This window comes from Lampetra planeri, chromosome 43, assembly GCF_965212315.1.
Source record: "Lampetra planeri chromosome 43, kcLamPlan1.2.h2, whole genome shotgun sequence".
In the NCBI taxonomy this organism is placed as follows: domain Eukaryota; kingdom Metazoa; phylum Chordata; class Hyperoartia; order Petromyzontiformes; family Petromyzontidae; genus Lampetra; species Lampetra planeri.
The window spans coordinates 74,220-100,677 of NC_136149.1; the positions used below are offsets into that span (position 1 = coordinate 74,220).

At 58.0% G+C, this 26,458-nt stretch overlaps 1 protein-coding gene across 1 annotated transcript; it reads left to right on the plus strand.

The window, feature by feature from the left end:
* Window positions 1-310: 310 nt before the first annotated feature.
* LOC144732529 (immunoglobulin superfamily member 10-like) lies at window positions 311-24,774 on the plus strand. Its single transcript, XM_078613936.1, has 9 exons — window positions 311-486; window positions 1,192-1,321; window positions 3,461-3,857; window positions 5,519-8,435; window positions 8,583-9,511; window positions 10,069-10,981; window positions 11,270-11,777; window positions 12,450-12,849; window positions 23,630-24,774. The coding sequence occupies exons 1-9, from the start codon at window positions 311-313 to the stop codon at window positions 24,772-24,774; spliced, it is 7,515 nt and encodes a 2,504-aa protein (XP_078470062.1).
* The last annotated feature ends 1,684 nt before the right edge of the window (window positions 24,775-26,458 follow it).

Consider the following 26,458-nt stretch of genomic DNA (forward strand, 5'->3'; position numbering starts at 1 on the left):
AAGCGCCGCGTGATGCGGTGGCCGCCGTCTTTGTTCGATGGCTGAGCCAAACGCTGTGGATCAGAGGCTCGGGGTAGGGCGCGGTGGCAGATGGGGCCCGACCTCTTGCGAGGCAACCTAAGTTCGATTCCCGTTCATGGCAATCTAACATCAATTGCGAGGGATATATCCACACCAATCCTGGGTATTAACGGGAATAAACCCGTTACCTCTCACCAACCGGCATCGACCAGCGTGGTGAAGTATGGTAGGTGAGGGGGCTGGTAGGTGAGGGGGCTGGTGAATGACCGGGCGACTGTGACCGCAGGGAATGGCCGTGCCATGGCTGCTGGGCGGGGTGCTCGCCCTGCTGGGTTCGCTCCCCGGTGCCGCGGGCTGCCCGCGCGCCTGCACGTGCTACGTGGACACGGACGTCCACTGCACCTTCAGATACCTGCACGCGGTGCCGCCCGGCCTGCCCGGGCACGTGCAGAGAGTCAACCTGGGGTGTGTGCGCATCATCACCATCGTCAGCATCATTACTGCATCATCATCACCACTACCATCATCAACCTCATGAGCGTCATCACTACATCGTCATAATTATCACCATCTTTATCGTCTGCATCTTCATCATCACTGCTTCATCATTATCATAATATCAATATATCATCAATCTTAAATCGCTGCATAATGAATAATAATCATCACTGCCACCATAAATACTTTATCAGCATCAACATAATCAGCGTCCATAATCATCACAAACAACGTGATTATCATCATCACGATCATCGTTATCCATACTGCTAAGCGGAGTGGCTGGATCGTTGACCGTCGGGGCGTCGCGGTGGCTAGATGTTAACTACCTCGCCTGGTATTCAGGAGGGCATGGGTTCGATCGCGACCCTGACGCCTGCTGCTGTATATTTGGAGTTTGCATATCTCTCTCGGCGTGGTCGTGTTCATTTTTCTCCGGTTTCCCCCTCCACATTTAGATCCAGCACTCGTTTAGAGTCTTTGGCTGCTATAAATGTCCACGTTATAAGCCACTCCGATGAGCTACAATTGTGATAGCCAAGTTGCTTTTGAGAAAGAGCTGTACAGCGCAGTGGCCTTGCCTGGCAAAATAAAAGCACGTAGTTCAGCTTTATGTGTTCGTTTAGACACGGAGCGATGTGCAAGTGTCCCGTGCTCGCTGTCTGCCCGCAGGTACAACGGCATCCTGCAGCTCACCGAGCAGTCCCTGCCGGGCCTTCCTCACCTGGAGATGCTGCTTCTGCACAGCAACAGCATCCAGCGGCTCAGCGGGAGGGTCTTCCAGGACCTCAAGTCTCTCACGGTCAGTGCAGTCCACTCGCAGACAGATCATCATCCGTAATTATCTGTAACGTAGCGCTGTGGAGGGGAGGCGTTAGTGCATCACGCCGATGTTTGTGGAGCTGCCAAACCCAATTGGGGCCGCGAGACGGCAGGACAGTGACGATTCCATACAACCAGCGAAGGTCGACCATGAGACATTCCTCTCTGAAGTGATAGCCATTCCATTGTTTTGTCTGAGAGTTCGTGAATGGCAGATATGCCACCGTCACATCAGGTATCCAAACCTTCCAAGGTTTGTGCACAGCCAGTTAAGTGCTGCTCATTGTTTCCATGGAAGGTGAAACCCAGGGCATGGTGGTGTTGATGGACTCGCTGATGAGCTGTGTGTAGTGGAAGCCTGGCAGTGTGGTGGTGGTGGGCTTGCTGATGAGCTGTGTGTAGTGGAAACCTGGCAGTGTGGTGGTGGTGGTGGGCTTGCTGATGAGCTGTGTGTAGTGGAAGCCTGGCAGTGTGGTGGTGGTGGGCTTGCTGATGAGCTGTATGTAGTGGAAGCCTGGCAGTGTGGTGGTGGTGGGCTTGCTGATGAGCTGTGTGTAGTGGAAACCTGGCAGTGTGGTGGTGGTGGGCTTGCTGATGAGCTGTGTGTAGTGGAAGCCTGGCAGTGTGGTGGTGGTGGGCTTGCTGATGAGCTGTGTGTAGTGAAGCCGGGCAGTGTGGTGTTGATTGACTCGCTGATGAGCTGTGTGTAGTGGAAGCCGGGCAGTGTGGTGGTGGTGGTGGGCTCACTGATGAGGTGTTTGTTGTGCACGTTGCTTGAAGTCCACCGATTGCTCCAGGCCATCTCGATGCTGTAGTCTGCAATCTTGCCTAGTTTGTGCCGCGTGCTTCCAAAGCGGCCGAGTTCTGGACCTCAGCCGTGGACTCGCGACGTTGTTCAGATCATCGCTGCCTGCCAGGAGGTTTGGGACGGCTTCTGCTCAGTCCAGCTGGCAGAGCGTCGCAGCGTCGTGAGAATATACGGTCGCGCGATATTTGACAGCGCAGCAAACCAAGGGGGGAAATGGCGTATATTTTAAAGGTCCGCGATAGTTCGCATCGTGATGTTCCTTTGAGTATCGATAGTACAGGAAAGAGTTTTAATCAATTTGTAAGGATTATTATAGTGATATTCCCTTGTATGCGTGGGTTTCCTCCAATAGCCACAGTTTCCTCCCACGTTGCTCAACACTCATCAATGGGATTATCCAAACGTAACATTCAGCACCCTCTTGAAAGCGAGTCAGGGCAATCAGGCTTTCCCGAGTGCAATGTTTACATTATTATTTCTATGATGATGTCATGGTGTGAGGGTTCCCACACTGGACTTTCGCTCTAGAGGTCGTCGGTTCTTTCTCCTGGTGCACGGATTGAACGAATGGGGCAACGTTTCTTCAAAGTTTATTAAATGCAACCTGCCTCTGTCCACCCAGCAGCATATATGGGTACACCAAGGTTTAGACTATCAGCAGATCACGTGCAGTGGGGTAAAGTGTGGGTAATCCCACCTCTTACAAGATATCTAGCCATCCTGGAAGGGTAGGCCAAACACCGTATAGAGAGGTGCTCAAAAGCTTCGTCTATTAGAGGTTTTTTTTTTCGCTGATAGTGGCGTGTGCAAGGAATTGCAGGGCTGCCTTTTCATATTTTACCTTTACCAATCTTGTCAAACTTTATTAGAATAAAAAGTTTAGTTTGCTGGCTGGCTCGCTGCAGGGAGGAAGGGTTGGCAAGGGGCGGAGAGGTGCTCACGCCCAAAGCACGTGTGAGCTGCTGTTACTATTATTATTAATACAGTCGGGGATGCGTTCCTGAAAGGTCCGACGACGAACATCGAAACGACGTCGATCAAAGTGATTTACAGGGCGCGGTGGAGGCGGAGGCTGAGAGAAAGGACGGACGATGGTGTTGGCGACGTGAGTGTGGGTTAGGTAGCGGTGGTGTTAATAATAAAGTGACGGCGTCCTTGTGAAGCGACGTAAAAGGGGGAGACGTAAAGTCGAGGAATTGCCGTATTTCAATAAATCGAAGGCAGCACGATGACGACTGCCCTGGCCCAGCTGTTGTGACGCTGCCAACCGATGGCCGTGTCTGTCCCAAACACCCTTCCGTCTCTGCCCAGCTGCTGAAGCTGAGCCACAACAAGGTGCGCTTGCTGGGCCGCGAGGCCTTGAGGGGCCTCGCGTCCCTCCAGCGCCTGCACCTCGACCACAACCAGCTCGAGTTCCTGCACCCGGAGGCGCTGGTGGGCCTCGTGTCACTGCGCTCACTCTTCCTCGAGGGCAACCGCCTGCGCCAACTGCACCGCGACTCGCTCGTCACCTTCTGGCTGCCGCCGGGGCACCTACTGCCGGCCTCCTCCTTGCGCCAGCTGCACCTGTCGGGCAACGGGCTGCGCTCGCTGCCCCGGGGCCTGTTCTCGTCGGCGGGCGAGCTCGAGCAGGTGTTCCTGCACGACAACCCTTGGGCCTGCGACTGCGGCCTGCGATGGCTCCTCGACTGGGACCGCGGTGGAAAAGGTGCGCCGGCCGCCGCGGCGGTGCCGTTGGCGGCGACACTGGATCTTTGGCCACCCGTGCGACGGCAGAATGTTCCCGCGAAGATCTCGTTGGCGCCGCGGTGATCGTTCGATCTATCGGTCGACCGATTCGTTTATTTGCTAATTTGCATTGGCGGCGCGCGCGCAATTTGACCGTAAAGAGGAAGTTCGGAGAGGCGTGCACAGGAGAAGGGGTTGAAGAGAGAGGGGGAGCAGTCGGCGTGAGAGAGCGAGTGAATTCCAGGTGACATTCAGCCATACCTGGTTCGAAAGATGAAGGAGGCCACGTGAGGCGGATGGGATGGTGCAAGGTTAATTATCGGAGGTTAATTACAATTCACTCTGTCATAACTTGTGTGTGATTCAGCCACGGTGTAGTGGCTAGCACACTGGACTTGCAGTCCAAAGGTCGCCGGTTCGACCTCCTCGCACGAGAAATTGAAACAAACGATGCAAGATTCTTAAATCAGAATCCCTCTGCCTCATGAGTTGTTGCTCGAGAGACCAGGAGATCGTTCGTTAATCGATGTTCAGTCGCCAGGTTGATGGCATGAGTCGTGAATTCTCACGTAAGCAAGTGGGCTGCGTGAAGACTGTCATCTTCCACTGCCCCCTGCCTCTGTCCACCCAGCAAGTTTCGATGTCGATCACCGGTCACCTGTCACTTATGGTATTGATGTTGATGGCGATCACGATGCTGTTGATGATGTTGATGATGGTGACCAGGGTACGATTTGATGGGTAGAAAAGACGACATTTCTCTGGCAGCTCTGTCTCTCGTACGTGGCCGACAACGTCCTCCCCGGGGGGGCGAGGGGGTGCGAGGGGCAGGTTACATTTTCCCCTCCCTCGAATTAACGATTGTGAATTGAAATTTTAACTTAAAACTTTCGTGACTGAAGGAATTCATGTACTTTGTTTCTTTCGGTAAAGTCACGTACATCGAAAAATAATTTGTGATAGCCACACCAAAAGAACCAAAGAATATGATTGTGAATTTAACAATGTGCAGGATTGAGCACGGTTATTGCTCGAACGGGGAGACTGCTGGGGAAGAGCAGTTGCTTTGGGATTGACGTGGGGTTGCTGTCGGGTTGGGGCTGGCTGCGTGGTGTGGCCAGGGGGGTGGAAGCGCAGCGGGTTCTTGAGTCCGTCACCACGGAGACGATTCAGTGCCACCCCCTGCCACGCATAGTTTTGTGCTCTCCGGTTTCTCGGCTTTCCTCCGGCGAGAAGTCACGGCCTCTCATTGTTGATGCTGGCCAAACGTCTCATGGTAGCACTGCAGCATTGTAGCAGCACCCTCCTGTAAAAATAGTCTTGAGACTCGGCGAGGCTTCCCGAGGTTAATTGCAGTCTAAATGTTATTATTTCAAAGTGAAATTAACACTCCAATGCAATATGACCTACTATGCATTCAACTATCGTTATTATTTTCAATTAATTGTCGATCTACTTTTGGATGAAGGACTCTTCATGCCATGTCTGTAATGGGGATCGTTTAACTATACTTCATCACGCTGATTGTACCCCCCTCTCACCCATTTGCCCCACTGGACATTTGACAAAACACACAACGCCGGCGGTGACGACGTTGACGGCGATGATTGTGATGACGCCCCGTTGCCTTCTCACCGGCAGAGCTTCTCAAGTGCAAAAGGGAGCGAGCGCAGGGCGGGCGACTTTGCCCGGTGTGCGCCAGCCCCACCGCTAACAGGGGCCAGGAGCTTTTCACCGTGTCGCAGGAGGCCGTGTCCTGTCGGCGTCCCTCCATCGCCTCGCCCCTCAAGCTGCGCAACGTCTCGCTGTGGGGCGACGTGGGGCCCGACGGGCCCCAGGGCCGACCGCTCGGCAAGGTCGGCCTCGACCTTACCGACAATAGCGGCAACAAAGGCGGCCTCGGTTGCGACGTGTTGAGGCCGGGCGGCGACGGCGACGGCGGCCGAGGCGCCAAGCTGAACGTCTCCGAAGGGCACCTGTCGGTCCGGGCTACGATCGTGGTGCGCCTGGCGTGCGCCGTGGAGGCCGGCGACATGGAGAGCTTGTGGAGGATCCTCGCCTACTACAGCGACAGCCCGCTGGTGCTGCGCAGGGAGAGGACATTCCCCGGCGAGCCTGAGGGGTCTGGGCCGAGCTACGCGCAGGCGTCGGACAACGGCTTGGGCTTCTTCAGCGGCGTGCGGGCGGCGGTGAGCGGCAACCTGCCCTGGCTGCTCGACTCGGAGATTTCCCTGAAGTTGAACCGGCGGCTGACCTCCGCCACGAAGCTCTATCTGGACGCGTCGGTGGAAATCGACGCGACCTACGACCTCTCCGACTTGCCGGACAAAAAGAGCCCGTGGGTGATGATCGGAAAGGAGGACGCCGCCGAGTCGGGCCTTGTCGTGCCATCGGGGGCCACGCTGGAGATCGAGTGCCAGCCCTGGGGCTTCCCCAACCCGGGCGTGCTCTGGACATTCCCCGACGGCACCCGGCGACCGGCGCCATACGACGGGCCCGACGGGCGGGTCGCGGTGTCCGCCGACGGCACCCTGACCGTCCGTCTGGCAGCTGCCTCCGACCGGGGCGTCTACCGGTGCGTGGCGAGGGCCGACGAAACGAGTGACGCCGCCGCGTTCAGGGTGGAAGTCGTGGACGGCAACGTGAACGAGCGCAACGCCAACGGCGCCGCCCTCACAGCGGCGAGGGGACAAACGCTGGTGCTCCCGTGCGCCGCCACGGGGAGTCCGGATCCGGAGGTCGCGTGGGTGCTGCCCAATAAACTCGTCGTGCGACCGTCGCCGTCGCCGTCGGATGGGACGTACGTGACCGACAACGGCACGCTGGTGGTGCCGGAGGTCACCGAAGGCGGGTTTTACCAGTGTGTCGCGATCAACAAGTTGGGCATGGAGCGACTGGTCCACAAAGTGGAGGTCACCGCGGCAAGTGGCGAGGGCGGGCGCGTGACAAACGAGATCGTGGAGAGTGTGGAGACGGCGACCCCGGTCGCGTCGCCCACGAGAGCGCGGGATGACCTCGCCGCCGGGCGTTACATTCTGCGGGAGGTCACGGAGGGGCATGTAGTAACGGCGAGGGCCCAGCTCACCACGCCGGGGCCAAGCGTTGCGACACAGGGACGACGCGAAGAACCAACGAGCACCACGATGGAGACCGAAGACCTCGACAACGACCTTGATGATGATGATGATGGTGACGATGAAGGCGAGAGATCGGTGAAGACTGAGACGAAAACTCTCGGCTCCCGCAATCGACCTCACTCAACACTGTCGAGATTTGGCCCTGGCTGGTGGGCGAAGGTGCTGGAGAATGTCCGCAACAAAATAAGTCCCCGAGTGAGACCCACACTGTTGGTGCTGCCCCACACAAAGCCACCACACACAACCTCTCCCGCCAGGATAGAGGAAAAGGAGGAGGAAGAGGAGGAAGAGCAGGAGAAGACAGAGGAGGAGGGTAACAAGGATGTTACAGAGGAGGGAGGTGGGAGGTCACGGGCCGATGAGGAATCGACACGTGGGAGCGATGGTAGGTCCGAGGCTGAGAACGAGGAGTCGTCGGCGGACGATGTGGACGTGGCCGTCGCTAAGTTTAACCCCAACCCCACGCCACAGCCTCCATATCCTCCTACCACTAGACCGGGAATAGTTTCTGTACCCCGCGCTGTCCCTTCACCACCCATCAACCGGATCTTAACACCTGAGCCGTTGGGAGAAGACAGCGCGATGGAGCCCAACTACCATCTCAATTCATTCTCGGAGGGTACGGACGGCCAGCGGGCCAAATGGCACGACATCCGTCGTGAAGAGGAGGAAAAAGAGGAGGCAAAAGAGGAGGAGGAAGAAGCAACAAATTTCTTCCACCAAGAAGAGATGCACACGGACAGACATCACATGCAAGATCCAACGGCTCGCACAGCCTCACGGGAAAATGCAGCCAGGCCCTACGAGCCTGGCGTGGATGAACTTGATGGTGGCGGCGTAGTGAGGGACACGTTCGATTCCCCTGGCACGGACGAGCCAGAGGCTCTGACCAAATCACAGGCGGCTCTCCCCGGGGACACACGTGAGCTCGCCGAGGCCACGTCTGTCGACGGTCAAACGTCGTCGCTTGGGCGGCATCGCCCCGGCGGCAGCGAGCAGCCAAGCTCCCGGGGCGACTCGGTCGAGACGAGCAAGGGCGGCGGCGGCGCAGGGAGCGAAGGAGGCGGAATGAGAACTGGAGCGTGGGGGAGCGCTTACGACAGGACGCTCGGACGTAGCGAGGAGGTGGAGCGAAGGTACGGCCCGCGCATGACGCACCGCTCGGGGGAGACGCAGGGCGGAGCGACCGGGCGCCACGTGGAGGCCGCGCAGCCCACGCAGCCCACTGGAAAAATGGACAGTGGTGCCGTGTTGGGCCGAGCGGACGACGTAGGCAGATCGGGCGGGCACGAGGTAGAGACTCAGGCCGTCGTTACACCAAGACCATCGCACGCGTTCCCCACGCAGGGAGGGAGGGACGAGCAGTCGCAGCGGGTGGGTGGAGCGAGCACAGGGCACGTGGCACGGATGCACGGTACGGCATCTGCGGTTCTTAGCCTTGGTGGTGCTGCCCCGGTGGGTGCGCCGCCGCTGCCTGCCCAACGTTTCCCAGATCCCGGCGGGGCGGCGGGGTTGCGCCCCCATCACGGCACTCACTCTGCGAGCGCCCCGGTGGCGCGGGGAGAAACAGGCAATCGGCTCCGTTTGGGAATCGCACAGGAAGAGAGGCTGCTTCACCCCGGCGGTGTGCAGGGAGTTAATCACTCGCCTCGCAGGACGCACAACCCCATAACTCGTAAGCCGCCGTCTCGGCAGTTACACCCACAGCAATCTTGGCAAGAGCACCACCATCGCCACAGCAACCGCTACGCGCCCGGTTACTCTCCCGCGCGATATCACCCACTTTTTCCAAAACTCTGGAATTTTTACCCGAGACGGTTGAACGGAGCGGTGACAAACAGACCTGAAATCACGGCGCTGGTTGCGAAACCCACGCCGCCGCCTTTACGCAAAGTGGTTGCGACCGAGCTGGAGGATGACAGGACCAGGACATTTTGGAATCCACTTCCGCCAAGGCCGCACAGCGCCCCGAGAGTCGCCGTTAACTCCCTCGGAACCACTCTGACAGCGACCGAACGCTTTGAAAATCCCGAGGGCGGCGCTGGAGCTCAGAGGTCAACAAACTGGCACCCAAGCAGACGTGGCTCTGGAAATGACCTCATCGGTGCCCTGACCTCGGAAGCAAAAGCCGTAGAACGCCCCAGACAAGCCTCGCCGCGCTCGCAATTACCAAATCTGGGCCCGAGAGGAGGCACGAGGCTCACACAGCAGCAGCCGCCGACGCCGTCACCGCCGGCGCGACTCATGCCGCTCCGCCCCGGCTTTGCCCGGCGCTTTGGGGCGACGGGTTCGGGCGGTGGCGGTTCCGACGCGGGGCACGCGCGGAGAACCAACGGTTCGGACGCGGGAGCCTCCAACGATGTTGTGTTGGACAGGCGAGGGGCGGCCGAGGAGGCGCCGAGTGTCACCGCGGCGGCGGGAGCGGACGCGTTCCTCCCGTGCGGCAGCGTGGGGGGCGGTGGCTCCGTGGACGTGCGCTGGATCAGGGCGAGCACAGGTGCGTCGTCGTCGTCGCCCCCCCCCAGCCCTCCCGCGTTTGTGTCCACCCCCATCGCCGCTCCGTGCCCGCCCACACCTTTCGCTTCACCGCCAATGAGCGCGTTGCGACGATTTATCGATTGAAATCGAAGCTCGCGCTCAAAGACGCGTGCGCGTGCAATCGAGAGCGTAACAGTAAATCGTTTTTAGTTATTTTTTTTGCGTTCATTTACATCCAGGTCGTTCACAATAATAACACCGCTTATGTTTGTAGATCTTATTTCGCACCGTACGTATCTGACTGCGGTAATCGGAGGTGCGGGTAAGCTCACGGGTCGATATAATGTTCATGATGATGACGATGTTCAAAATGTTGACGATGACAGTGATGACATTGACAATAATGAAGCTGCTGCCAATGATGATAATGATGACGTTGAAGAAAATTATTACTCTTGACGTTGAGAATAATGACAATGAGACGAAGACGATGATTATTATTCTACTCCTGCCGTCGTTGCTGCCGAGTAAGCCGATGATGACATTGGGCGATGATAATGATGCGCACGCGTCCAGGATCCATCGTCGCATCCTCCTCTGCTCCCTCCGGCCGCCGTGTGGCCGTCCTGCGCGATGGCACGCTCGCCGTCCGCTCCGCCTCTCCCGACGACGCCGACCGCTACACCTGCGAGACGCCGACGGGCGGCGGCGGCACCGGCGGGGCGACCGTTGTGCTGCGCGTGGAATCGTGCCCGCCCCGGGTGCTATCCCCCCGCTGGCGCGAGCTCCGCGTGTCCCCGGGCGGCACCGCCGAGGCCGAGTGCGCCGCGCAGGGGAGCCCGCCGCCCGCCATCTCGTGGACGCTGCCCGATCGTTCGTCCGTGGCCGCGGCGGCGGCGCATCACGGCGGCGGGCGCGTGTCCGTGTCGGAGCGGGCGACGCTGACGGTGCGCGACGTGCGCCCGTCCGACCGCGGCGACTACTCCTGCGTCGCCAGGAGCGCGGCCGGCACCGACGCCGTCACCGTCCGCCTGCACGTGCTCCCCGTCGGGCCGACGGTGGTGCGTGGCGCCGCCGCCGTGTCCGTGGCGGCCGGGCGGCCGCTCTCGCTGCCGTGCGCCGCCTCCGGGTGGCCGGAGCCGGCCGTGAGCTGGGCACTGCCGGGGGACGGCGGGCGGCTGCTTCCCGATCGGCAGAGCGGCGCGGGGTCGGGGGCGCGGGTTTTCGCCAACGGCACGCTGCTGGTGCCGGCGGTAACGCGGCACGATGCCGGCACGTACAGGTGCGCGGCCGCCAACATGGTCGGCGTCGACGGTGCCGACGTCCTCGTCACGGTGCTGGGGCCGCCCCGCGTGGCGGCGCCGCCGCCGGGGGACGTGGCCGTGCCTTACGGGGGCGCCCTCCGCCTGCGCTGCGTGGCCGAGGGAGAGCCGCGGCCGGTCGTGGTGTGGCGGCTGCCATCGGGCGGGACGGCCAGCACGTGGTTCGCGTGAGTGGCTCTTGTCTCGCGCCCGCGGTTTCCAACAATAATCGAAATCGTTCATCCACGAGCTCCGTGCCATGGTGGGGCATGCCTGCCCTCTGAATGATAATTCGACGCGAGTCACGCGAGGGTACGGTTCAACCCTACAGAAAACCGGCCGAATTAATTGCGTTGACCCGAATCCCTGAAGACGAAAATCAACACTTAAAGGATCCCACCGCTCACCCCGCCACTCACCCCGCCGTTCCGCTCCCTCCCACCCTTCCCCCCGCTCCCCGCCTCCCCCCCGCCCAGTGCGGATCGCCGCGTGCGTGTGCTGCCCGACGGCAGCCTGGCGCTGGACGGGGCGGTGGCGTCTGACGCGGGGCGCTACGTGTGCACGGTGCGCAACCGGCACGGCGTGGACAGCGCCGCGGCCGCCGTCTCCGTCACCATGCGCCCGGCTCGCATCGAGCGCCACTCCGGGGACACCCGAGCCTCCGGCGGCGGCATCAAACAGAGCGTGCGTCACGGCGCCGACCTCCGCTTCGACTGCGTGACCTCCGGCTGGCCGCGACCCCGCGTCTCGTGGAGCCTACCCGACGGCGCGGTGGTGCCGGCCGATTCCAGAGCCCGAGCCGGCGGCGATGGCGGCACCGCGGCGACGTTGGCAGCGGGCGGCGCTCGGCGGTACGCGGCGTTCGGCAATGGCACGCTGGCGCTGAGGGGCGTCGGCCCGGCGGACGGTGGGGACTACACGTGCTACGCGGAGAACGCCGTGGGCTGGGACGCCATGGTGGTGCGCGTCGCCGTCGAGGGACAGGTGGGGGGCAGCAGAGCGCCGGTGGTGCACGTCGCAGCCCACAGTTGCCAAGTGATAGCTTTACTCATCCATCATCTCCACTGCCTCCACTCGCTAAGGAATCAATCTTGGGAGGTGACGTGGTCTTCGCGGTCGCGTGTTCGCCACTTGTTGCACGGGCTCGTGGTTCGAATCAAGCGGCCGCCCCGGTTACTATTGCAGTGTGAACCGTAACAATTCTAAGCACCCTCTGGTTCACAGCGCACAATCAAGATCCCGTGGCGTAAATTCTGAAAAGTAGGATATCGTGGGCTGGCATCGTGGTCCAAATGTATTCATTTGTACTCATTTGGACCAGGTAAGGTGAGCAAAACCCTCCTGAAAAGAGTCATGAGGCTGCTATAAAAACAGCGTAATCATATAAAAATATAGCTCACTTGGTTATTAATCACTGCCTTGTCTGGTAAGCACATTAAACATGGTCAGAGTTGTATATGACGTGTTAAATCTTACCATCATTATGACAACCATCATCATTGCTATCACTGCTTTTATCAGCATTACCATCACCATTGTCATCATCACTTTCATGATCTCAATCATCATTATCATCATCTTATCATTAACAACATCAACACCATCGCCTCCATCATCATCATCATCACCACTGTCACCATCGTTGGTATCAACCAGGCCCCACAGATCCAGGACAAGCCAGAGCGAGCGGTGGTGCGCATCACGTCGGGAGGCTCCGTCGCCCTCGAGTGTCGCGCGTCGGGCGACCCGGCCCCACTCGTCACGTGGCGACTTCCCGACGGCTCCCATCTCCCACCGCCATCGTCGCCGCCTTCCTCGCCGCGGAGGCCTCGCTCGCCGCGCACGCCGGGCCAGGAGGCCCCGCGCCGGGCGGCGCTGTCAGTGCGCGGAGAAGACTCGGCGTTGGAGGTGCGCGGGGCGCGGATCGCCGACGCCGGGCGCTACATGTGCGTAGCGCGGAACGCGGCCGGCGAGGACTCGCGTGCCGTGCGGCTCGACGTGCTGCCGGCGCCACCCTCCATCAATGGACGCGCCGGCACCAGCCCCGAAATCAAGGGTGAGACTCGTCGCCCAGTCCCCTCGTCTCCCGGTCCCCTTTGTATGTACAGTGAGGGAAAAAAGTATTTGATCCCCTGATGATTTTGTACGTTTGCCCACTGACAAAGAAATGATCAGTCTATAATTTTAATGGTTTATTTATTTTAACAGTGAGAGACAGAATAACAACAACAAAATCCAGAAAAACGCATGTCAAAAATGTCATAAATAGATTTTCATTTTAATGAGGGAAATAAGTATTTGACCCCTCTGCAAAACATGACTTAGTACTTGGTGGCAAAACCCTTCACAGAGGTCAGACGTTTCTTGTAGTTGGCCACCAGGTTTGCACACATCTCAGGAGGGATTTTGTCCCACTCCTCTTTGCAGATCTTCTCCAAGTCATTAAGGTTTCGAGGCTGACGTTTGGCAACTCGAACCTTCAGCTCCCTCCACAGATTTTCTATGGGATTAAGGTTTGGAGACTGGCTAGGCCATTCCAGGACCGTAATGTGCTTCTTCTTGAGCCACTCCTTTGGTGCCTTGGCCGTGTGTTTTGGGTCATTGTTATGCTGGAATACCCATCCACGACCCATTTTCAATGCCCTGGCTGAGGGAAGGAGGTTCTCACCCAAGATTTGACGGTACATGGCCCCGTCCATTGTCCCTTTGATGCGGTGAAGTTGTCCTGTCCCCTTAGCAGAAAAACACCCCCAAAACATAATGTTTCCACCTTCATGTTTGACGGTGGGGATGGTGTTCTTGGGGTAATAGGCAGCATTCCTCCTCCTCCAAACACGGCGAGTTGAGTTGATGCCAAAGAGCTCCATTTTGGTCTCATCTGACCACAATACTTTCACCCAGTTGTCCTCTGAATCATTCAGATGTTCATTGGCAAACTTCAGACGGGCATGTATATGTGCTTTCTTGAGCAGGGGGACCTTGCGGGTGCTGCAGGATTTCAGTCCTTCATGGTGTAGTGTGTTACCAACTGTTTTCTTGTTGACTATGGTCCCAGCTGCCTTGAGATCATTGACAAGATCCTCCCGTGTAGTTCTGGGCTGATTCCTCACCGTTCTCATGATCATTGCAACTCCACGAGGTGAGATCTTGCATGGAGCCCCAGGCCGAGGGAGATTGACAGTTCTTTTGTGTTTCTTCCATTTGCGAATAATCGCAGCAACTGTTGTCACCGTCTCACCAAGCTGCTTGACGATGGTCTTGTAGCCCATTCCAGCCTTGTGTAGGTCTACAATCTTGTCCCTGGCATCCTTGGAGAGCTCTTTGGTCTTTCCCATGGTGGAGAGTTTGGAATCTGATTGATTGATTGCTTCTGTGAACAGGTGTCTTTTATACAGGTGTAGTGGTGATACGCGCTGGGGTAGGGATCGTGTGCCAGCGCGTAGTGATTGGCTGTGTGTGTTGGTGACGCGCGCTGACGGTGAAGGATCAGGGGTCAGCGCGGGGTCGGGGGTTATGAGGCAGTGATTGGTTGGGTATGAGTGACGCGCGCTGACAGCGATGGGATCCTGGGGCAAGCGCGCGGGGATTGGTCAACTAAGGGGGATGCTCACGTCGAGGTCCGCATACGCTCCATCTCCCGTGAGCGGGGGCTATATAAGGTGGTGCGCACAGGCGCACGGGGAGCGAGTGACCAGCGAAGACTGAAGACGGAGGAGGAAGAGATAGGGCCCTGCGGTACCTAGTCCCGCTGTCCTGTAGGGGCCGGGGCTCTGTGTGACCCAGAGGCGGAACCCTGGGACCCGGGGCCGAGCGTTCGTGAGAGGGCCGGCCCTTGGGACTCAGAGGTTGTGGCCCACGCCCAAGCTGGGGTGGGCCTGTAGGCTCCACGGACGTTACGGGGCGGAGTGCAGTGTGAGCATGCAGTGTGAGCCATAGTAACTACACGTGTCAAGTGAAGTGTGTGTAGTCAGAGGCATAGTAACTACACGTGTCAAGTGAAGTGTGTGTAGTCAGAGGAATAGTGACCACACGTGTCAAGTGAAGTGTGTGTAGTCAGAGGAATAGTGACCACACGTTGTATCGTAACAAGTCAAGGTTTAATAAAAAGTGTGCTACCCGTCAAATGGTTTCCTGCCGTCATTCCGATACTTCAACTGGCGTCAGAAGTGAAACAGTCTTCCAGGCATGGATACAAGGAAGACCCGTCGGACTCACGGGATTGACCGCGAGGATAACCTTGACGACTCGGGCCAGCTGGCATCGGGGGGAGAGGACGAAGAAATGCCGACGCCGCAGGATCCGCCGAGGGCGCCGGACGAGCGACTGGGGACCGATGCCGTACTCCGCAAGGCGCACTCCCGTCTGGCAGAGCTGCTGCTCGCCGCCGCGTCCATCCTGGCGGAAATCAGCACGTCGGGAGGAGCGGGGACGTCGGCGGACATTCAACAGGGTCGCCCCGCAGATTCCCGCCAAAATGACTGGGCGATTCCCGCCATTTCAACTGCGCGGACATCTTTTGGCGGGAACGGCGAGCACCACGTGGCGGCGGTTTTCCAAGCGCGCCCGCTTACGTCATCAACGCGCGCTGCGGACCGCCATCAGCCACCCGCCATTGGGGCCGCCATCTCGCACACCGACGGTGCGGCGGAGAGGAACCACGAGGCAGAGGACGACTTCATCTTTCAACAGCGCCTTCCCACATTGTCAGCCTTCAAGGCGGAAGGCGGGGACTGGGGCGCATTCCAGCGCAGGTTTCTGGCGCATCAGGAAATGTCCACCTGGTCCGACGCTACGGCGCTGCGGGCACTGCCTGCCATGTTGGACGACAACGCGCTCGCAGCCTTCACGTCCGCACAGAGGTCGGACCGCTCCACGCTTAAGGCTGCGCTGGGTCTCATGGCCAAGGTCTACGGACCTCCCTCGGCGTGTCGCCATCACTTTTACGCCCGGCGGAAGGCGGAGACGGAGACCGCGCTCGCCTACCGCACGGCGTTGTTGGCTCTCGCCGACGCCGCGTTCCCTCATATGGACGAGGAGGGCCAGGACGCGATGGTCTTGGAGCAACTGCTCAAGTTGGCGCAGGACCTGGGGGTCCCCATCAACACGGCCGACGAGGTCGATATTTCTTCTTTGCGGGTCGCAACAAGTATACAGGCGCACGAGGTCCTCCAGCATAAACAGGGGGTCGTCTGCAATGCTGCCGTGGCCTCAGCTCCGGGCCCGGTGGTCACCGAGCCCCAAGTCGTCAGCCCACGAGAGGAGGCGTTCACCGCGGGACGACCGGGGGACTGGAGGTCGGGGGGTCGTTCGCCTCTGCGATCGGCCCGCAAGCTGGAGCAACCGAGATCTCCAACGACCCTCATCACGTGTTACAACTGCGGCCTCCGGGGCCACATGGCGTCCGGTTGCCGCGCTCCACGTCAGCGCGCCATGGGACCTCGGCTGGACGACGACCAAGGCCCCAAGTCATCCCTACTAACCCCGGCAAGTCGCGGCGCTTCACATGCTCGGCCTACATGCACGACACACATGGGCCGTCGCGTTGCGGCGGAGGAGAGCCGGTTAGGGATCGGGGATTCGGTTCGGCGAGGGGGGTTCGTGCGGGACCGAGGGGACATTAAATGGTCGGAGTTGGGGCACAGGATAGTGGCTGCGTCGGCGGGATCATCGGTCGTTACGGGATTCATTGACGGGGTCGAGGTCAGGGTGTTAGTGGACACGGGGGCGTCGGCGACTATCAGAGGTGGGACAAAGTCATTGTTATGCAAGTCCAAGTCGAGTCGCAAGTCATCAAATTCATGACTCGAGTCTGACTCGAGTCCAAGTCGCATGACTCGAGTCCACATCTCATAGGTGGGACAAAGTCATTGTTATGCAAGTCCAAGTCGAGTCGCAAGTCATCAAATTCATGACTCGAGTCTGACTCGAGTCCAAGTCACATGACTCGAGTCCACACCTCTGGCGACTATTATATCGGACCTCATTTACAACATTCTCCCCATCCAATGTCGACCTCTGCTCCCGGTGGACGTGCCATTTTACGCGGCTCGTTGGGCATTGTCGGTCAGATTAGGGCGTCCATTTGCATTGGAGATATCAAATTGTCGGGACCCGTTTTCGTTTCTTCTTCCTTGGCGGTTCCTTGTCTGTTGGGCACAGATTTTTTGGCTAAAATGCCCATTAAAATTATCATCGATCAGCGTTGCATTGAACTACCATCGGGTCGCCGTATTTCATTTTTGACGAACCCTACTGCAATTCGGACGGCGTGCGCTACGATACAAGCGCTGGTGACACAGACCGTGCACGTGCCACCGGGTTCACAGATGTTAATTCCCCTCCGGTTGAGGAAACCATGGGTGAGGGAGACCTCGGAACAGAGCATGCTTTTGGGTCCTTCAAATAGGGCTGTCGGAGGTCTCGATTTGTCGGTGGCTCACACTTTGGTTCGGGCTGACAAGGACCCGTTCGTGATGGTTTTAAACGCTGGGTCGCGGCCGGCCGTTATTCAGCAGGGCACTGTGCTAGCTCACGCGGCACGGGTCCCTGCGGAAGAGCGGCTGGTTGCGCATGTTGATCCAAGCCCGACGCAGAACAATCCAGTGAGGGAGGACCTTGAATGGGTCGATTCGCTGTGCGCGGACTCGAACGATTTGTCAACGGTACAGTTGGGTGCGCTGCGTGCGTTGCTGATATAATTTTCTGATGTGTTCAGTAAGCATAAATATGACATTGGGTGCACGGACCTGTTGCGCCACCATATTGAAACAGGCGATGCGGCACCGGTCAGGCTAAATCCCTTCCGGCTGAGTCCTGCTGAGAAGGAACACGTTCAGTCGGCCGTCAACGATATGCTGGCGGCCGACATTATTTCGCCTTCTTCCAGTCCTTGGGGAGCACCTATTGTGCTGGTTAAAAAGCAAGACGGGTCCTTGCGATTTTGCATAGATTTCCGTCGCCTGAATAAAATCTCTGTGGCTGACGCGTATCCGCTCCCCAGAATGGACGAGTCCCTCGATGCATTGTCTGGTGCGCGATATTTTTCTACTCTTGATTTATTATCGGGATTCTGGCAGCTGCCACTCGACGACGAGTCTAAACCTAAGACAGCATTTCGGACTCCAGGGGGCCTATTCCAGTTTAACCGGTTACCCATGGGACTTCACTCCGCTCCCACGACGTTTCAGCGCCTTATGGAATTGGTTTTGTCGGGCTTGCAATGGGATACTTGCTTGATTTACCTTGACGATGTCATTGTTTTCAGTAAAACGTTTGAGGAACACCTCCAGCGATTGAGAGGGGTGTTCTTGCGAATGCGATCGGCTAAATTAAAGTTTAAACCGGCCAAATGCCACCTTCTTCGTAAGTCCGTGAGATACTTGGGCCACATTGTCGATTCTTCGGGGATCTCTACCGATCCCGCGAAGACGGACTGTGTCAGTTCATGGCCAACGCCCACGTCGGTTTCGGACGTGCGCAGTTTCATCGGTTTTGCTTCTTACTACCGCCGATTCGTTGAGCATTTCGCCACCATTGCAAAACCCTTGCACGCTCTAACGGCAAAAGGAGTCAAGTTCCAATGGGGACCAGAGGAGGAGGCCGCGTTCTGCTCCCTCCGGGACGCCTTGGTGGGTGCCCCGCCCTTGCGTTATCCTGACTTTACAAGTCCCTTCTTGCTAGACACGGATGCTAGCAACACGGGCATTGGGGGGGTGCTCTCACAGGTCGTTGGGGGAGTCGAAAGGGTGGTCGCCTATGGTAGCAGGGTCTTGTCGCCGGCGGAGCAGCGCTACTGCGTCACCCGTCGCGAGTTGCTTGCTATTGTTTTTTTTGTACAGCAATTTAGACCGTATCTCTATGGCCGTCACTTTACGGTCTGGACGGACCACGCAGCGCTTCAGTATTCATTGAGGGTCGCCCAACCCTCGGGCCAATTGTCACGGTGGTTGGAAGTCCTCCAGGACTATCAGTTCACGACCACATACCGTAAGGGGTTGCGCCACACTAACGCCGATGCCCTGTCGCGATTGTCGCCTTGTCACAAATGTGCGTGCTTAATGGGATCGGCGCGCTGTAAACCGCCAGCTGCGGAAAGTATGGGGGCGTTGGCTGCGACCGCGGATGCACCAATCGGGGATGTTCCCGCTACCCCTGAGGGAGATGACTCGCTGCTCTCACTGTCGCTGATTGAGTGGGGCCATCTCCAAATGGCTGACAGCTCCCTGCTAGCGTTGCGCCGCAGGGTGGGGGGTCCCGAGGAGGGCCGGGAGCGAACTGGCTCCTGGGTACTTAAGCAGGGCCTGTTAATGAGATGGGACAATTTGTCCCGGCGGCACGCACTCGTGGTGCCTTCCGCTGTGCGGGGGAAAGTTGTCCTGGCCGCACATGAACGCCTCTTGCATTTGGGAGTAAACAAAATGCTTGCTCTGCTTCAGCGTGACTATTATTGGCCGGGGATGGGGAGTGATGTGGTGAATATTCTAAAGGGGTGTGTTGATTGCGCCAGACGGAAACCGCCGCCCTTGGCATCAAATCCACCGCTGCAATCTATTCAAGTCTCGCGCACTAACGAGCTCGTTGCGCTCGATATTTTGAGGCCTTTTCCAGTCACGCCTAGGGGTAATAAGTACCTGTTGGTTGGTGTCGAATACTTTACCCGGTGGCCTATGGCGTGGCCACTCGCCAACCAGTCGGCGGCAGCTGTGACGGACGCCTTTGTCCAGGGCTACGTCCTGGACAAGGGGGCTCCCGAACGCTTGCTGACCGACCAAGGGAAACATTTTTCAAGTAAATTGCTGCAAGAGGTGTGCGACCTATTGGGTACTAAGAAGGTGCGTACCTCCCCGTACCACCCACAGACAGACGGGATGGTGGAGCGACTCCACAGGACTTTGACTTCTATGCTGTGCCAGCAGGTGTGTGAGGCACATGTTGATTGGGACCTGCAGGTCCCGGGGGTCCTCGCCGCGTATAGAATGGCCCCCCATGCAGCAACGGGATTTTCCCCATTCTATCTGATGTATGGTCGGGAAGCCGACCCGCCCATGGAAACGCAGCTGGGACTGTCCGCACCACGAACAAATTCGAAATTGGCAGAACATATTAAATTTAACATTCATAAGCTGACCGAGGCACGGGAGGCCGCACGGCTTAATTCGCGGGCTCGCCAAATTGCCAACGAGCGGTTGCGTGCACGGAAGGTGTCCGTGCACGACTGGAAACCAGGCGATAGGGCCTGGCTGCACTGCCCTCAGGCACCTTTGGCTACGTCGCCTAAATTGTTGAAGCCATGGCGGGGACCCGTGGAGGTCGTGCGGGTTGCACGCCCCCAGTGTGTTCAAATAAAATGGGGAAAGCGCCGTTGGTACGTCCACCCCTCCCGACTGAAACCGTTCTCGCCTCCATATGGCCTCCCTTTGTGTCGTGAGGGCCGAGCATGTGACGTGACCGACGACCCAAAGGGGGAAATGTCTCCGCCTGATCCTCACATGTCTCCGCCTGATCCGCTCCCAGGTGTCTCGGAACTGACAGCTGCCGACCACCGGCGGCCGGATCCTCGCGGCGCGGCCGGTCCTTCCAGGCCCGATCCGCGCCGTCCAGGGCTGCCGGAGCCACCGGACGGTCGTCAGCGTCCCGTCCCATACGATGGACCGGCCAGGCGGACTCGCGCTAAGTCGCGCTACTTTTCATGACCAACCGAATGAGGAGCCGATGCGGCCGGAGCGCCTCGTCACTGTGTTCCTCATCCGCTCGACCGCTCTATCACCCCGGTGGAGGAGCGAGCGGAGGGGGGAGGGATCAATAGTCACAGAGACACTGGACACGTTCATTTTCTGGGATTTGCTTTTAGTGTGTTGTTCGTCGGGCTGTACATAGCTTGTTGTCTAGGTGTTGTGTGTTGTTGTTGACTTTTATTGTGTTGGTTGTCGGTTTGTACATAGGTTGTTGTCGGGTGTTGTGTCGTTGTGTTGTTGTTGTTGCGTTACGGGGCACACTGGGGGGTGGGGTTTTTGTTGTGTTGACGTTGTGTTGTGTTGTTTAGCAGCCGGGCCGGCTGCGAGCTATGTGGGAGGGGGTGATGTAGTGGTCATACGCGCTGGGGTAGGGATCGTGTGCCAGCGCGTAGTGATTGGCTGTGTGTGTTGGTGACGCGCGCTGACGGTGAAGGATCAGGGGTCAGCGCGGGGTCGGGGGTTATGAGGCAGTGATTGGTTGGGTATGAGTGACGCGCGCTGACAGCGATGGGATCCTGGGGCAAGCGCGCGGGGATTGGTCAACTAAGGGGGATGCTCACGTCGAGGTCCGCATACGCTCCGTCTCCCGTGAGCGGGGGCTATATAAGGTGGTGCGCACAGGCGCACGGGGAGCGAGTGACCAGCGAAGACTGAAGACGGAGGAGGAAGAGATAGGGCCCTGCGGTACCTAGTCCCGCTGTCCTGTAGGGGCCGGGACTCTGTGTGACCCAGAGGCGGAACCCTGGGACCCGGGGCCGAGCATCCGTGAGAGGGCCGGCCCTTGGGACTCAGAGGTTGTGGCCCACGCCCAAGCTGGGGTGGGCCTGTAGGCTCCACGGACGTTACGGGGCGGAGTGCAGTGTGAGCATGCAGTGTGAGCCATAGTAACTACACGTGTCAAGTGAAGTGTGTGTAGTCAGAGGCATAGTAACTACACGTGTCAAGTGAAGTGTGTGTAGTCAGAGGAATAGTGACCACACGTGTCAAGTGAAGTGTGTGTAGTCAGAGGAATAGTGACCACACGTTGTATCGTGACAAGTCAAGGTTTAATAAAAAGTGTGCTACCCGTCAAGTGGTTTCCTGCCGTCATTCCGATACTTCACAGGTAACAAGCTGAGATAAGGAGCACTCCCTTTAATAGTGTGCTCCTAATCTCAGCTCGTTGCCTGTATAAAAGACACCTGGGAGCCAGAAATCTTTCTGATTGAGAGGGGGTCAAATACTTATTTCCCTCATTAAAATGCAAATCAACTTATAACATTTTTGGCATGCGTTTTTCTGGATTTTGTTGTTGTTATTCTGTCTCTCACTGTTCAAATACACCTACCATTAAAATTAAAGACTGATCATTTCTTTGTCAGTGGGCAAACGTACAAAATCAGCAGGGGATCAAATACTTTTTTCCCTCACTGTATGTGTGTGTGTATGTATGTATTTTGAACTTCTTTCACACCCTATGTAGCGAACCATGCTAATCAGAGGTGCGGGGCAAGGTCAACAAACGCATAAAGCAGTTATAAAAAATGAGTTTCAATCTAAACTTAAAAGTGCATAGCTCCAGTGGCTTTCTAATATCGGAAGGAAGAGGGTTCCAGACGGCCGCAGAAGCGCATCTGAAAGCGCGCGATGCAGTGACCGTCTTTGTTCGTAAGGTGCACATGCTCTTAACAACAGCAGCAGTGATCTATCCACTGGATGATGGCATACCTCAACAGTTTGCAATTCCTCATGGGTCCACGTTGAAATGATTCACGTGGCTCCTGCACACGAGCCGTAGAGTTCCCTGGCTGTGCCGAGGTACTATGCGAGCACCACTGAGATCTTGGCTTGAAGCCCTTCTGCAGGCTCTGTCTCTCTTTTGTCCCCCTTTCAGCAGGCTCATAATTGTCAATTCAGGGCACCAAGCCATAATCTGAGCTCTTTGAGAGCTCACAAAGGCGGTGTCAGACATAATGAACCTGCACTGCTCACATTCTGCTGTCAAGCTCTGCAGCTGGGTTCATAGTGGCCATGTCAGGGCACTGAGCCAGTACCACAGAGATCCTTTGAGCCTTGAAATTGGCGGGTGTCTTTCTGACCCTCAGAAGGCTCGTCATGGCCACGCCGGTGGCAGTGAGCCAGTGCTGCCGGCACGACGACGCAGGTGTCTCCAGCGTGGCGAGCTCTCGGCAGCACGCGACGACCCACGTCGCGTTTGCACAAAGCGACCGGACGAGGCAACACGATCCACGGAAAACAGCGGTGCCCTAGAACCATGGGGACCATTATGGCCTCTAAGGCCTCGACACTCGAAGCTGACCCCTCTGACCCCTCTCTGATCGCAGTGGGACCCCAACTGGGGGGGGGGAGGGGAGGGTTGTGATACGTTCGCTTGAGAATCCCTGCGCTCGATAAGTAAAAGGACAACGGGGCTGAGCGTGGTGACGCAAGCACAGGTTATCCTGTTACCAGCCGATGACTGGATTAGTCTTAAACAACGTCCAAGCTCGTCGAGATCTCAGAAGCTAAAGCAGCGTTGAGCCTTCTCAGTGCTTGAAGGTATTGGCTTGGGCTGCAAGGCAGTCACCAGGTGGGTACAGCGATGGATATGTATTTACGCGTGTTGAACTTCTTTCACACCGTACGTAGGCAACCGTGCTCATTGGAGGTGCGGAATCATTGAATCCATCCGTGTGGAGCTTTGAGTGTTATTCTCACGTACCAATCATTTAAATTGAAAACTTTGTTTCGGAGTGCTTTTTGTGTTTAGTTTGTTGACCTTCCCCCGCACCTTCGATTAGCACGGTTGGCTACGTACGATGCGAAAGAAGTTCAACAAACATACAATCAGTACCCTAATTTCCTCCCACAAATGCGCATTAATACATAACATCGCAATGAGAGGCTTTCCTAAACAAATAGAGGGTATCAACGTCATTGCATCTCCCTTACAGGCCTGTGCCATGTCCACCTCGTGAAACACTGGAACAGCTGCCGCTGGCATCCCCTTGGCAGGACATTGGAATGGTTGAGATTGGATGTGAAGTTCGGGCGTTTGAGTCGCGAATGTTTGTAAGCGCCGACGAATGCCAACCCTCCGTATCCTCGATGCTCCTCCCGCAGACTCGGTGGTGCAGGGCACGCGCAAGCTGCTGCCCTGCACCGCGGACGGAGACCCCCGACCCCACGTCGTGTGGATCACGCCCTCCGGCGCCTTTCTGCCGGTGCCACACTCCTCCGGTCGCCTGCTGACCCACGCCGACGGCTCTCTGGAGATCCGCTCGGCGGCACGCTCCGACGCCGGGCGCTACGCGTGTGTGGCGCGCGGCGCCGACGGTGGCGGGGACGCCCGCCTCTCGGTCGACCTGACCGTGACGGGCGCCCCCACCCCGCCCTCCTTCCTCGCGCCCACCGCCGAGCGCGCCGAGGTCGCCCTGGGGGGCTCCGTGGCGCTGGCCTGCCCGGCGCGTGGGGAGCCGCCCCCGCGAACGACGTGGATGCTGCCCGGCGGCGCCCAGCTGGCCAGCGGCGGCACCCGTGGCGCGCGCTTTTCGGCGGGCCTCGACGGCGCCCTGCTGGTGCGCGGCGCGACGCCGGCGGACGCCGGCGTCTACCGCTGCTCGTCGCGCGGCCCAAACGGCGCGGCCGACAGGGCGGTGCTGCTGGAGGTCGGGCCGCGGCCGCGGATCGCGTGGATGTCGGGCGGCACCGTCGCGGCGCTTGCCGGCGATGCGCTATGGCTGCACTGCGTCGTGGCCGCCGGGCGCGCGTCGTGGCGGCTGCCGAGCGGCGTCACCGTCGAGGTCCCCGGCGCGAGCGGCCGCCGCACGCTGTTCGCGAACGGCACGCTGGCGGTGCGTGACGGCTCGACGCGCGACGGCGGCGCGTACGTGTGCACTGCTCGCGGGGCCGCCGGCGCCGCCACCGACGGGGAGAGCCGGACGGTGCGGGTGGTGGTGGTGGCGCAGGGCCCACGCATCATGGACGGGCCGCCCCCCGCCGTGGCGGTGCTCCGCGGCGCTCCGCTGCGCCTGCCGTGCACGGCGAGCGGCGCCCCCGGGCCCGAGGTAGGGTGGGAGCTGCCGGACGGGGCGCGGCTGTCGACGGGGACCCCGACGGCGCGCTCGGCGCGGAGCGGCCGCTACGTGCTCGCGGGCGGCACGTTGGTCGTGGTGGCGGCCGCGGCGCGCGACGCCGGCTTCTACCGATGCTCGGCAAGGAATGCCGTCGGGGAGGAGTGGCGGCACACGAGCGTGCGCGTGGTGTGACGCGGAGTGCGGGGGGCCTGCCCCTCGGGGCGGCCGCCGGTGACCACGGAGAGACTCCATTTGGGGGTTCCGGGTTCACCTCTCGATTACAAAATTGGCGGGGTTTTATTTAATAGGGATTTTGGAGGAAAAGCAGCAAGACAAATGAATTAAATCTTTAAATAAATGTATCTCACGCACAGGAAGAAAATGTATGCCGTCTTTTAAACTTTACGGATTCATTTAATTTACAATGCAGAGAATACAGTTTAGATTGACTCCCCCTCTCTCTTGCCTATGGCTGGAAGAATCAACCAGGAAAGGGATTTAAATAGGCCAACGTGACGCGTTATGTCCAACCATGGATGGTTACTTATTGTGATGCTTTGGTATAAACGCACGCATAAATTACAAGACGCGATACCAGGAGTGTCCGTCACAGAGAAACAAGCCGCTTGGGAGTATCGAGATGTCACTGGACTCATGCAATGACCTGGGGACCACAGTGAGGCACGCACTACTGGCTCTTATTGACAATTATATTTTTAGTACATTATTGGTTCTCCGGTTGAAATTCTTACCTTTCCGATACATGCGTCAATATTGTTTGTAATTTGAGAAAAAAAACAAATGTGCATGCAGATGTAACTTTATTTTTAATCTTTATGGAACGAAACACGCAAGACGGAACAAGCCAAACTCAGCAATCATTGGAAAGATGTCATCAACCACTTTGGGTCATGACTTGATTTGTGTTTTCTTGTCAACCCCCACCGTCAGCAGTGTGGGTGTGTGGAGCGAGGTGAAATGATTGTCTGGTGGCCCTTTGATTGGTGGAGACCCACTGCCGGTTAGTTGACATAAGCTGCCCTGCCCACGCTGTTGACACACTTGGGGTACATTAACATAAGCTGCCCCGCCCACTCTGCTGACGCACGTGGGCTACATTAACATAAGCTGCCCCGCCCATGCTGTTGACACACTTGGGCTACATTAACATAAGCTGCCCCGCCCACGCTGTTGACACACTTGGGCTACATTGACATAAGCTGCCCCGCCCATGCTGTTGACACACTTGGGCTACATTAACATAAGCTGCCCCGCCCATGCTGCTGACACACTTGGGCTACATTAACATAAGCTGCCCCGCCCACGCTGTTGACACACTTGGGCTACATTGACATAAGCTGCCCCTCCCATGCTGCTGACACACTTGGGCTACATTAACATAAGCTGCCCCGCCCATGCTGCTGACACACTTGGGCTACATTGACATAAGCTGCCCCGCCCACGCTGTTGACACACTTGGGCTACATTGACATAAGCTGCCCCGCCCATGTTGTTGACACACTTGGGCTACATTAACATAAGCTGCCCCGCCCACGCTGCTGACGCACTTGGGCTACATTGACATAAGCTGCCCCGCCCATGCTGTTGACACACTTGGGCTACATTAACATAAGCTGCCCCGCCCATGCTGTTGACACACTTGGGCTACATTGACATAAGCTGCCCCGCCCATGCTGTTGACACACTTGGGCTACATTGACATAAGCTGCCCCGCCCATGCTGTTGACACACTTGGGCTACATTGACATAAGCTGCCCCGCCCATGCTGTTGACACACTTGGGCTACATTGACATAAGCTGCCCCGCCCACGCTGCTGACACACTTGGGCTACATTGACATAAGCTGCCCCGCCCA

What these genes read in the sequence shown, in the direction of transcription:
- LOC144732529 (XM_078613936.1), top strand. Translation starts at nt 311, where the DNA reads ATGGCCGTGCCATGGCTGCTGGGCGGGGTGCTCGCCCTGCTGGGTTCG. An exon ending in AGGACCTCAAGTCTCTCACG is followed by an intron (nt 1,322 to 3,460) that starts GTCAGTGCAGTC and finishes GTCTCTGCCCAG; the next exon opens with CTGCTGAAGCTGAGCCACAA. An exon ending in GCACGGATGCACGGTACGGC is followed by an intron (nt 8,436 to 8,582) that starts ATCTGCGGTTCT and finishes GCGGGGAGAAAC; the next exon opens with AGGCAATCGGCTCCGTTTGG.